We start from the raw sequence: 13954 nt of genomic DNA on the forward strand, positions 1-13954 counted from the left end.
TGTTGTGGCTTCTGTTAAGACACTTTTTAACTTTCTAAGGGTTCGTAAGTGCCGTCGATTCATAATGCATGCCTTGCACTCGTTTTCTCAGCTCCACTAAACGACTTCACTAGTAAGTTGTAATTATTCACAACTCGAACACTGAATAATGTATACGGGCGAGCTCGAGTCCTCGGAAGTGTCATTTCTCAGAATAATCTCCTCTTGCGCTGTTCGCAGCCATCCAGGTCCTCAAAGAAAGTCCACAACTTTGGGAAGAGGTCCAACTCCATCAGGAGGAACCCCAACGCTCCGGTGGTGAAAAACGGCTGGCTTTACAAACAGGTGTGTGACTCCAGCATCTTACGAGAATCTCGTGGAAAAATCGACATGTTTTTTGCATTATCACATTGTTTTCATGACATTTCTGCACATTCAGTCTCATTACTGTAATGCAAAAACCGAAAAAGTATCAATTATCCCGTTTTATTTCATTTCACTTTATTTTATTTTTCAGTTATGCATTACGGTAATGATATCGGGACTCTTATGTGCCTCAACAGGAAAAAATATATAGCATCATAGAAATAAGTTTTGCATTATAACATTATTTGCATACTCATTAAAAAAAAAAGTTTCAGTCAAAAATATATTTTATTAAATGTAATTATATTTATATAAGTATAATGTGTTTTGCATTATGGTAATGAGATGCATTACCACGTTACACTAATGTACTTCCAGAGTGCATGTACAAACAAGTGCATAGCGAGGTAAATGTTCTCAGAGTTATTTTGTTGCTGATGGTCATGTTTTCTGAGATTTGACTGCACTTAAAAGCATATCCATCATAAGTTTCAATCAGAGCTTCATCTGCCTGTTTTTATGCATTACATGCACGGCTCCCTAGGCACATTTGTGCTTTTGCATCATATTTTTTCAAAAGCGCTTCACATAAAAGGCAGAGTGAAATGAACACACAAAGCGCTACGGCCGCATCAGTAACTTCATGTTGTCTTTGTGTGTGTGATCGCTGCGCCAGCGTTCCTTTGAAAGCAGTGAGTTTCCACGAAAAACACGTCTTCAGAGGTGGTCTCTCCCCTTCCCCGAACTACTCCATCAAAGCTGCTCCCGCAGCACAAGCAAAATCGTCGGGCTTTGTTGTCGAAATTAAAATTTACATGCTTACACGGTGCAAACATTAACACAACAAACAGTAAAACACGAGGGAGGAATATGAATGTGATTCATGCCTCAAATAAAAACGAGTCGCCTTAAAAAAGAGATGAGCTTGTGCTCTGGAGAACCGCAGCAATTTAACTCAACAAAATGAGAGATATTTGGTGCTGTGTGAGGAAAATAAGCAAGCGTTGGAATGGGCGGGGCTCTCCATGATGCACTGTGATTGGTCGGCTGGTTTGATTGACAGTTGTTGTGCTGCTTCTGGACTTTTGCAGGACAGTACCGGGATGAAGATGTGGAAGAAGAGATGGTTCGTGCTGTGTGACATGTGCCTCTTCTACTACAGAGGTGAGTCGAGCGTCTTCGTTTACGTTGTTTGTGAGCTAGGATTGATGCTCGAACATTCATCTCAGAGCAGTTTCTGTTGACTTATGCCACTATATGATCAAGTGGCACACTTGCACTGCTATCTATGGGTTTTACGTGGTATTATTTTCAAATCATAGCACTGTTAACATGGCAATAATGCTGAATTAGAGGTTGCTTATGCTTACTGTAATCAGAACTTTATGTGAGCAGTAACAGGGAAATTATTTGCAGTTTAATTATTCTGATTCCATGTGATGATTTCGGTTCACTGAGGATTCAGTTAAAAGTTCGAGAGTTTATAGTCAAGTATTCTCTTTAATAAACACTCATATTCAGCGAGAAAGGAAAGGAGGCAAAACAAATTGAGTCCAAATGTGTCTCATTGGACGGGTTCTGCTGCATGCTGAAGTCTCCTGAGGACACGCTCCTAGATCTCCATAAATTGTGCAATTAGCCAGTCCGACAGTGCAATCAGATCGCTCTTTCATGGCCGGGCCCATGAGGGTCGAGGCTGTTTATTGGCTGACAGAGAAGACAGAGCAGGATTCGAACTACGCAACAGACGTGCTCAGACTGCACAGAGCGCTCTCAGTCTGTTCATATCATCCGTCTTTCTGTGAGTCTGTATCGGCGGGTCAGATTAAATGTTGCTCAAGAAGACCGGTGTGGATGTCGTTGATGTAGTACTGAATGCCCTGATCACAGAGGAGTCTGACGCCCCCTGTCTGTACTAGCTGGTACTGCACACAGTCATGATGCACTAGTTCACTGGTTTGGGGTCTGTTGCCAAGGTAAAACCCCCATATTATGTAAGGCATGTGATACCTAATCACACATGGAGTCTCTACAGATTTTTATTTACTTTTATTTTCACTTAGAATTCTATTCACATAAAAAAATAAAAAAAGCTATTTTAAAGGGGTGGTTGAATATGATTTCACTTTTCTAAATTTAGTTAGTGTGTAATGTTGCTGTTTGAGCATAAACAACATCTGCAAAGTTACAACACTCAAAGTTCAAAGCAAAGGGAGATATTTGCTTTTAAAGAAATCGCTTTTTAAGGACTACAACAAACGGCTGGTAGAGACTACACAACATTCCTCCCGGGTTAGTGACATCACTAACCCTAAAATTTACATAAACCCCGCCCCCTGAACACGATTTATAGATTATCAAGACAGAATATGCTAATCAATGACTAGAAGATAACTACACATAAGCTACATAAATTCATCAACTACCCATTCAGAAATGTTCTATTGCTTCTACATGTTGTCACTTCTTCTTGAGTCTCTCCATCTTTCTGACTCCGGTTTGAACAAAAAAGGCTAAAAGTTTTAGACATTTTCAGTGCATGTCTGTGTGAGGTAAAATGACACAAGCTCTTTAAGCTCCGCCCCCTGTGCCGGGAGCAGCAGCTCATTTGCATTTAAAGGAACAGACACAAAAACGATGTGTTTTTGCTCACCCTCAAAAAGTGACAACTTTAACATGCTATATAAAAATATCTGTGGGGTATTTTGAGCTAAAACTTCACATACACACTCTGGGGACATCAGAGACTTATTTTACATCTTGTGAAAAGGGCATTATACCACCCCTTTAAATTGTAATATTTCCCTGTTTTTACTGAATCTTTTTAATCAAATAAATGCAGCCTTGGTAAACAAAAGAGACTTCTTTCAAAAAATAATATCTTCATTTATGCTCAACAGAAGAAAGAACTTCATGCTTGTATAGACTTGATGGTGAGTATACAATGATAGAACTTTCTCTTTTGGGTGAACTATCCCTTTAAGGAACCAAAATTGTTCTTTTCAACTCTAATCCTAATGACTGCGGTTCAATTTCTGTAATAAAATATGTGGAATTGTTTGTGGAATTATGCTTTGGATGAGATTTTGAGCAGAATTGTTAGAGCTGTGTATTTCTAATATCCGGCTCTGAACTTACTCTAGGCTTTGATTTATTTGTTATTTTTTTTGTATCAGTATGTGGTTTCCCTGAAGCTGCCACGCTGAGTCTGATCTTGACAAGAGAATTGAGAATCTCTCTGTGTTGGTTTGTGTTTGTTTGTTCGTCTCGCTGCTGTCAGTGTTTCAGCGCGGTGTCTGCTGTGAGCCGCCGGCGGGTTTCCTTCAGTAACAACAACACACAGGAGTTCTGAACACCGCCTCACGGATCTGAGCCGCTCACAGCGTGTGGGATGTTTCCAGAACACACTTATGGATGCAAAAACTTGCTCCATGTAACTTTTAAAAGACGTTAGCAGCACATGGTGGTGAAGCATCATTAAATTGCCCATATTTCGGGTTAGGGATCCAAACATCCGCCTAACGCTAATTATGCAACAGTTAATATAGGAAGTATATATAGGTTGTTGACTGTCTTTATGAGTGAGTTATTCATTTGCTCAATCGATTCCTTCAAAAACACGAATTCATTTGGAAACAAATAGAATTTTAGAGTCAATCATTGAATTCCTCACTCAACCCATTCGATTCATTCAGGAACGAAACAAGTGTCTTTTGAGTGATTCGTTGAATCATTCATTCAGCAGATTCATTCAAACACACTGATTCACTCGTTGAAACGCATTCATGGAGATGTGCTATGGTAGTTTTTCTTTTGACTTTTGGAAGTATTTTGGAAGTATTTTCTTTGACTTTTTGGAAGTATTTGGAAGTATTTTTATTTTCAAGTAATTAAAGTATTAATTTCAACAACTTAGTTGGTTGTAAGTTGTTCAGTATTAACTTCTGGTTTATTGAACTGTTGTATAACAGCAATATCATTAACAATTGCATTTGATCTGAAATTTATTCGACTTTATGCATGCCGTTACTTCTTTAAGTGACCTTACAGATGACAAAATGACGAGCTTTGCAAGTTTCATGTGATGGTTGGAAATAATAAAGGGCATAATGGCCGTGAAAAGTCTTGCGCTTATGGAAGCTGGTGATGGGAACGTGCTGTTTTCTGCATTATTACGATAACAGTAACTGTTAACACATCTGTCACTCTGAATTGACTCCGTCGGCAAGCAACTCTTGACAGATTCGTTGCAGTCTGCAATCAAAACGATAGAGTTCACAGTCGAGAACAATCGCAACCCCATTGACATGCTCGAATGCACACAGCCCTGCAGTTTTCCCATCAGCCCCGCTAGACTGTCTGTTTACCAACAGCCCTGCCGAAATAAACACTCAGTCAGGGCTTCAGCTGTTCCCTGGCTGACGTCTAATATACGCTAATGTTCACTACGTCTCTCTCTTTGTGTCTTCAGATGAGAAAGAAGAAGGAATCTTGGGAAGTATCCTCCTGCCCAGCTTCCACATTTCCATGCTGTCCGTGGACGACCACATAAGCAGGAAATACGCCTTCAAGGTCAGAGACATATTCAGAATCCTACAAACATGTATTGAACACATATGTTAATGTGATGAACCGGTGAAGAAAAGATGAAACACTTGAGTTTTATTCTCAGTGGAGTCATTTGCCGATTAGTGCAGATATTTTCATGTTGATTCTCTCTTATTCTCTCTCTCTCTCACAATGGTGCGGCTTGTTCTCTGTGAGGCTTCATGAACTCGAGCGTCAGCATGTTTAACGGATGTAGCTTCGCTAATACGGTGAGTATTGAGTCCGCACAATGACACATTAACAAACCTCACCGCATTAACCAGGAACGCCTAAATCTGTTCATTATCTTAACTATAGGTGCCTCCCAATTTGCATACGTATGCACTATTCTATGCCTTTTTGTAGTATAAATAGTGCTAGTAATTTGTTCACACTGAAAATTCCAAAAAGAAAAAGTGCACATTAAATACCAGGATGATCATGGATTGGATCCATTATAAGACAATCTTCAGAGGTTAATTTTGCGATCAAATACTAAGTCATATTTGACTTATTATAATAGAACATTGCATATTTCTTTAATGAACTCATTAACAAATAATTCCAGTACTGTTGCTTTATATATACATACACAAGTATGAATTTTGAGAAAGATTGACTGCTTTTCCCCCACTAAAATTATACAACCCATTCATGCTTCATGCAGTTAATTAATAATATTGGTTTGTTTGGCCTTTTTCATGCTATAGCCGATATCGCTATAAATATCGGCGGCCGAAACATCAGTGCATCTCTAATCATAAGTGATATTATCAAAGATTTTCCAAATAAAATATTGGATGCACTCTTTAAAATAGTTCCAAAAGTGTTTTTATTTTTATTTTTAATTGTGAAGAATATTTAAAAAACTCTAAAAGAACCTTTTTTTGGAATGTAAAGATTCCATGGATGTTAAAGGTTCTTTATAGAACCATTGATGCCAATAAAGAACCTTTATTTTTAAGAGTGCATCTAATTGAAATGTAATTTTTGTCTGCTTTAGGAGGACGCTGCCTATGTAGATTGAGGCATCTCACTAGGGTCTCACTTGTTCTTGTTAACTATTCCAAAGCACTCAGCGCTTCATTCTTTTAAGCGTCTATAAACTGTTGTGAAAGACGAGTTGGAGTATCCAGACAAAAGCTGTCAGAGTGGAGCAGTCAGACACACTCCTGAGAGGCTCTGAACGATGGGGGTCTGTCAACTCAAACCCTCCTGACGAAGATCTGCTCACTTCAGAAAGACTTCTCCAGCATTATTGCATTTTGTGCCACTGACATCATATAGGACACAAGGCAGTTGTTTATTAACATTCATTGTCTGCTCTTTTTTTTTCTCCAGGTTGCTCTGTTGGTTTCTCACAACTAGGCGACGCATCCAAACATGCGCACATACTATTTCAGCACCGACACAGCCAAAGATATGGAGTCCTGGATGAAGGTTATGACGGACGCGGCAATGGTCCACACCGAGCCAATCAGAAGGTAAGAAAACATGCTTTGGTTCTCACTGATCCAATCAGAAAGAACACATCCATGGTGTACTACTTCATTGACATTTACAGCTATTTGTTTTGTTTGTTTTTCCAGGTTAAGAATAAGTACAAAAAGCAACAATAAAATTGAATACAAATAATAATAAAGCAATGTAGTTAATCATTTAAAAATAATCATGAAATAAAAATATCTTCTTTATGATCAGTAATCATGTCAAAATGTTAATAAGTACTCTTATCATCAGGTTTAATGAGAGAACACTTAAATGAGTTTGATTCAGAACATTTTGAATGTCAGAAAGTCCAGTTTTTAAGTACAATCATTATGAAATGGTATCCTGGAAATCCAGAGTTCTCGCGAGAGCACAAGTTGAATTTGCTCAGCGAGTCACTCTGGCAATGAGTAATGACGCTCATTAACTACGCCCTAGTAGCCGAGCTGCACCAATCACATCGGTGTATCTGATTTGGGCGGGCCAGAGACGAGATGACGACGTCGAAGTCATTAGTAAACATTGCAAGATGGCTATGGATGAACACCAGTTGTTTGAAACGGCTTTGGCCGCTACAATGAACGAGTTAGACTTGGCCTTTTATCTAAAAGAGGAACAGAAGATGGCGCTCGAATCGTTCCTTCGCAAGACGGGTGTTTTTGCTGTTTTGCCGACCGGATACGGCAAGAGTCTAATCTACCAGTTAGCTCCGCTGGTAGCTAAGCGTATGGGGCTTGTTGTGGTTGGTCGTAGTGTTATCCAATTGCGTGCAGTGAGATTTTCAAATGCATGCTTGGTGCCGCCCCTCGAGCTGGACGATTTTCATTAGTCGACGCCAGACCCAGGGCTCGAGACTAACGGCGTCCTATCGTCCTGGGGACGATAGAAAATGTGTTTAGGACAAACGGAAATATTCTCCTGGACGCCTACAGGACGAAAGACATTTTTGTATGTGTGTTCATTTATTACTAGCCTATTAAGGTAACTTAGAAAAGGCCAAAATTAACCGACCAAGCGCTGACTACAACGGAGCGCGTCTTCTCATGCTGTTACTATAGTTACTATCACTGGCCGGCTACTCACCCGGATACTTGTTTCGTGGTACATCTATCACATGGCTTATTTTCACAGACGAAAACGAGACGATAACTAAATAAAAACTAGTTTTGAATGACAAAAACTATGACGAAAATCTATTGACATTTTCGTCAACGAATAAAAACTAGACAAAAATGTTAGATAGTGACGATTTGCGAAGCGATCCAGTCAGAACTGATGTCCTGCGTTTGTGGTAGATGCGCACATTTGTACTGTAACGTGCTGATGCACATACACACCTATACAGCGCGTGAGTAGGCCTACTGAATTGAGCTCTCTTTCATGTCCGAATGGACAAATACACACAACATTATGTCGAAATGTCCGTTTTGGAGAGTATTCACGTAAACTATGTTGGTTATGTCTTAAACAGTTTTGAGTGTATTGGATGTGCATCAGTGCATTGGACATGATCCGATGTCTTAAAGTGACAGTGGGTAATAAACCTAATGCGGTCTGTGTCCTTAATAATGATCAAGCAACAAAAGAAAAAGAGAAAAGCATTCACTGCTCGTTAATAGCTTTAATAAGGATTCATTATATTTAATTCATACAGATAAATATGTCTGCTGCTGCTGCTTGAAAGAATAAAGAATTATGATATTTTTGAGATATGTAGTCACCAGTATTTATTTATTTTTTAATCCAACCAACTAAACCAACTCAAAAACGTTTTGAGCTCTATGTATTTTTCTCTTAATTTTCGTATATGTAAAAAAAAAAAAAGCATTTAACTCCTGATATTTTTTATTAAATCTGTTTTTTACCTGTTTACAGATAACTACTTTGAATGGAGCTAGATAAATATAATAATATATATCATAAACATTTTAATGGTGTTTTTATTATGTGACTATTAACAACTAACAACTATAGATGATAATAACAAAGTACAGAAACAACATGTTTATTTTGGGACAGTTGACATTCACTTTAGGACGGTTCAAATTGTTTTTCAGGACGGTTCCAGGACGGAGGTGAAAAAAGTTAGTCTGGAGCCCTGGCCAGACCCTTAATCTTTCAGATTTGGGTCTGGATTTCCAGACTAACAAAATGGCTTAAAGACGTTATAAATGGGAAACATTGGTCCACATTGAGCCACAAAAATCCAAAACATTGCACCATGGCTTTGTAGACTTATTTTTTTCTCTATTTATCTTGAACTTTTTATATTGTTGACTTGTCTTTGTTGACCTGCCTCAGTCACTTCAGCGTTTCGTCTTTGCTCTTAGCACTCTTTATCACAGCGCTTTTGTCGTATCTTTTTGAGGAAAGCTGTCGAGTTTCTAGACAAGAGCCTCTTCTCTCCCGAGAGAGTCTCACAAGCACAGATTTTCACAGATTTCTGAGTGCAATGGATGTTTTTGAGACTTTGTTTCAGTGCAGCTTTTAGCACAATCACAGATGCAAAAGAAATCTCTCAGACTTAAACATTTGCTTTTTTGATTTTTACTAAAATGGCTTTTTGGCAATTGGATCACAGCTGTGATGAACTGTGCACCTTTCATAGAAGTAAAGTGGCGTTTATTAATGGAAACGCATGTTTGGTCAAATAGTGTGTGACTTTGTTTCGTTGGAGTGTTGCTCTGTATTACACAGTCTTAAGGCATAATCTTTGTGAAAGCTTCTTGGCGTAGACATTACAGTGGAGGTTTTTGTGATGGGCACAGAAACTAGATGTAAAACAAAGGGTTAGATCCACCAGACCGTTGCTTTTAATGTGTAATTACTGCTCCCTAAGTATTAAACTTAAGGTAAGGAAAGGGAAGGAGAGGCATTCTGTTCCTTACTAATTGATCACACTTAAGATGTTCACGTGGCGGATGATAAAAGAGGCAAAGATAGCAGAAGTGTGCTTTACAAACCATACAAGACCACAATATCATATCAGCAACCCTTCAAACACGCTTATGCAACAACTCTAGCATAAATTATCTTAATTTGGGGCTTTTTTGGCAATTTGAATAAATTTGTTTAGTCAAGTGACCGACCTAGTAAAGATTTACTTGGTTATCGGTGCTCATATATTGTGCATTTAGAGCAGTTTAATTGCTTGTTCTGTCTTTTTCTTTTAAAGGTACACTGTGTAGTTTTTTAAGTATTTTATTAGCTAAAATCAATGTCTTTATTCATAAATATGTCCTCATTGGTGTAAAATTACCTCTGCCAATGATCTGACTGCGAAAAATTTCTTATCTTTATTTACATTGGACGGGTAAGTCCAAGGAGGCTTCCATGTTGTTCCGCCATCTTGAAAAACTATAATAGCAGAGAGGGACAAAAAGCATTAGCCTACCTCAACGCGTTTTCGTTCAGAGCCAGCGTCACATGACTGAAACCAGCTGAAACGGACAAGGAGATCAGATACCGTACTTGCAACCGCTAGATGGGAGAAATTCCTACACAGTGTACCTTTAAAGTGGCCCTATTATGCTATTTTAAAGGATCTTAGTTTTGTTTTGGAGTCTCCTACAACAGGTTTACATGCATCCAAGGTCATAAAACACTTTCATTTTCTTATAACATACAATGCCGTTGTGATTGGTCGACTACTTACAGTGCGTCAGAAACAAAACTACGTAGGTTCCAGCAAGGAAGTAAGAGTGGAATTACTGACGACTCGTTTCAGTTCAGAATCAGTTCTTTCATTTGGAGACAATAACTCCATTTATCTGCACTTTGATCTTTGAAACTTTGCCAGACCTTTTACATTCACAGACAGCGACTGTATATTACACACTACATGAAAGGTAATATCCAAAGAAGCATGAATGTTCTGACTCTCTCTCTCTCTCTCTCTCTCTCTCTCTCTCTCTCTCTCTGTCTCTCTCGCTCTCTCTCTCACACACACTCTCACTCTTTCTCTCTCATCTGCAGGCTTGAGAAGGTAAAGGTTGACCCACGCAGCCCTCAGGAGATGAACAACATGCTGAATCACCGAGTCCTGACCCGACCCGAGATCCAAAACAATGAGAGAAACCGCGAGACTCACCGCCAGGAGGAGAAGAAGCAGAAACCCGTGGACAAGCAGCCCTGCATCCAAAAAGACAAAGAGAGCAGGGCTAGCGTGCAGAAAGACGGAGAGCGATACACCCTCCAGAGAGACACCGACAACTACGCTCTGCACAAAGAGGCTCAGAGACTCGCTCTGCAGAAGGACGGCGACCGCTACATGTTGCAGAAAGACGTGGAGAAATACGTCCTCCAGAAAGACGGAGACAAATTCGCCGTCCACAAAGACGGAGAGAAGTACCTACTCCAGAAAGACGGGCAGAAGTACACACTGCACAAGGACGGAGATAAGTACACGCTTCAGAGGGACGCGCCACCAAAAGACGGCGAGAAGATCCTACAGAAAGATGGAAGGTATTCTCTCACGCTCCCGAGGGAAGGAGAGAAGCATAAAGACCCGGAGAAACCCGTCCCACCCCCTCGGGAGGGCGAGAAATACGGTTTCCAGAAAGAGGGCGCAGTGGAGCGACCGCTCACGAAGATCAACAGCATCAAACTCCAGCCGGCTCAAGCGGCGGCCATCGCTGCGGCCGTCTCGTCCTCCAGGCAGATCCAGAGCGCGGGATCCGGATCCGGATCCGGACAGTACATGCCGTCCCAGGTCAACGGTTCCGGGGAACGAGGAGGAGACCGAAGCCCCGGAGACATGAGCAACACGATGCCCCTGAGGACGCCGGTCCCGCCACAGCCGGCAGAACCCGAGAGATCTCTGAGCAGAACCAGCTCCATGCAGCAGCTGGAGCAGTGGGTCCGGACGCACCGCACACGGGCCCCGGACGATGACACCAGGAGGTGAGGACGCACGTGTTAGAGCTCTCATTTCAATATCAAATATAGATTTATTTTATTTTATTTAAATATTAAATATACACAAGGTTTAAAATTGACTTTTTCACTCACCGGCCAATTCTGTCAGGATCACTTCCGTCAAATACGATTGACAATTAGCATACAGTTTGGATTGGCGGTATGGTTCTGTTCTGGGCGAGAACACCCTGCAGCCTAGCATGGATAAGAGCAGGGAGAGCAGCAATAACCCCTCTTAGGGGAAACAGAACAGAACCAACATGAATGTTTGCAAATATATTTAATTCAAGATTTTAAAGTACAACATAATTCGAGAATTTATTCTGATTCAAGGGGAATCAGAATGCCAGATCCTGACTGACGAGAGGAGGAGCTGGGGAGGGAGGAGGGTAATCGCTCCAGAGAAACGCAACAGCTGCTGATAACACTGAAGGAGCTTATATATCTATACGGTGATAGGCGTCGTATTCCTATAGGTAGATGTGGATCAGCTGAGAGTCACGTGACCTGCCAGAACTGACACTACGCTTGATTTTGGCTACTAAATGTTTAAGTTACCGGCCATTCAGAATTTCTACTAGCCCCAAAAAAAAGAAGAAGAAATAAACCAGATTAACTACGTTACAGCTTATTTTGTATATATATTTATTATTTAATATTCTGTGCAGATTTGGCTTACACGAACTTCCCCAGCAAAGGGAGTAAACATAATAAGTAAGCTGCTAAATGAGCTAGTGATTTGACAGCGTTACTCGCCACAGTTGAGCATTTGGCTTCACTGTAAACTACACAATGCACACTATTCAAACCAAACACGTTTTAAATGCTACACACATTGTAGTGTAGTTTGCACTATATATATTTTTTTGTACAAAATACAACACTAAACACGTTATCAAGTGCACGAATATATGCTGTCTACACTATAAAGTATACAGATGCGCCTTCAGTTTCTGAGTCTGCCGACAAATGGAAGAGTGAAAGAGCGTTCACTTTAACGCGTCTAATTTAAACCGCGTCACTGTATAGACTTCTGAAGGATCCCAGTGTCAGAAACAAGTGAATGGTTTATTTTAATGTCGTCCCATATTCCGTCTGAGGATTATGTTTGTTCGAAACATTTTATCTTTGTAAACGAGGCACAGTGTAATGAGAGATCTTTTGTTGAAAAACCGTAAATGATTTCATAATGCTTTGTCTGACAATGATGGTTTTATATGGATAATATTTTCAAAACACTTACTTCGCGTGCAATAGTGAGCGGGCGTTGATATTGTTTCCTATGCAATGATGTTAGCCAATCAGAACAGTGGCCGTTAAAGTAGCCGACCCTTAAAAATCTATGATTTCAGACAGCGGCTCAGAATGAAGGTTGAAAATACAAAAATACTGAAAATACTTGGTTTTACACATAGACTGTAAAAAAAGATGGACGACGCCCCTTCGCTCTCTTCCATTGGTGAGAACTGAAGCCGCCAGAGTCCTGATATGGCGCTGACATATTGGAACTTGAGTCTGCGCAGTAGCGATCTCGGGACCAGACCTGTGCAGTAGCGATCTCGGGACCAGACCTGCGCAGTAGTGAGCAGGAAGTAAAGCCGCGAAATCAACGCTCCGCCCTCACTCTCGCAGAATGCACTCAGGGAGAGTGGATTCTGCACACTTTTTTAAAAATGTATTGCAGTACGACAAGAGGCTTGTTAAAATAAAGTAAATACAATCTCCTCAGTCCTCCGAAGATCCCGAAAAAATGTCCGTTGGTGCTTCAGTGACTACTTCGCTCGAGAACCTGTCAATCACAGCTGTCAATCATGACGTTACACCACCGCATCACGTAACTAACTAAAAACCAACTTATTTTTGAAACAGACACTTGAACTTACATCAGCGTGATAAAAAACGACAGCAAATGAAAGAAACCAGCTTTGGAAAAAAGATATTTGAAGTGTAATTTAATTGTTTAGTTGGTCTCACGTCCCGTTGAATAACATGGGGAGGCGGGGCTTATGACCTATACTAGGACCAGTCACCGGGGGGCGATCGAGACGTTTTGGCTTCACTTTTCAGGGCTTGTGCGGCACGCTTGGTTTTACACAACACACACACACACACATTTTTTTCTTTCATTTTTTTTTTTTTTTGGGCAAAAAAACTTTATTAACACAAGTGAACCTCAAAGAACAGTAAAATAAATTAAAAAAATTTAATATTGAGCATTTTGTAGTTTTCAAAGTGTAATGCATAATGTTTAGGTTATTTTTTTTTGTAGGTTGTAATATGTTTTATTTGTAAACTAACTATTTTGTATTTCATAATGTTTATTTTGTACAAGGAGTATTTGGTAGTTTAAGTGTGCATTGTGTAGTTTGTAATGTGCATAGTTATGTATGTTTCCCAAACTAAACACATTACGAACTACACAATACATGCTTTACTAGCTGTACAATATGCACTTTACAAACTCACAAAATACTGTGTGAGTGCATATATAGTTGTGTTTTTGTAGCCTCCGTCTCTCTGTCAGAAACTGGACAAACACACCGGATTCATGCATCATTCTGTCTCTCTCAGAACGCAGTGTTTCTTCTCCCACTCTCAGTCCCCTGACACAACACAC

General features: G+C 40.1%; 1 protein-coding gene across 33 annotated transcripts in view; it reads left to right on the plus strand.

Moving 5' to 3' along the window:
* plekha5 (pleckstrin homology domain containing, family A member 5) overlaps positions 1 to 13954 on the plus strand; it is a 167133-nt gene that overhangs the window by 121432 nt on the left and 31747 nt on the right. For 17 of the 33 annotated variants that reach the window (XM_084407201.1, XM_084407208.1, XM_084407209.1 and 14 more), the window contains 6 exons: positions 220 to 324; positions 1437 to 1509; positions 3246 to 3278; positions 4817 to 4917; positions 6301 to 6416; positions 10396 to 11322. In XM_084407201.1, the coding sequence (XP_084263327.1) occupies positions 220 to 324; positions 1437 to 1509; positions 3246 to 3278; positions 4817 to 4917; positions 6301 to 6416; positions 10396 to 11322 (1355 nt within the window). The remainder of the gene's footprint in view (positions 1 to 219; positions 325 to 1436; positions 1510 to 3245; positions 3279 to 4816; positions 4918 to 6300; positions 6417 to 10395; positions 11323 to 13954) is intronic. The other 16 variants (XM_084407223.1, XM_084407229.1, XM_084407230.1 and 13 more) reach the window with 1 other exon arrangement.

The sequence above is a fragment of the Rutilus rutilus genome (assembly GCF_951802725.1).
Source record: "Rutilus rutilus genome assembly, chromosome: 4".
Lineage (NCBI taxonomy): Eukaryota > Metazoa > Chordata > Actinopteri > Cypriniformes > Leuciscidae > Rutilus > Rutilus rutilus.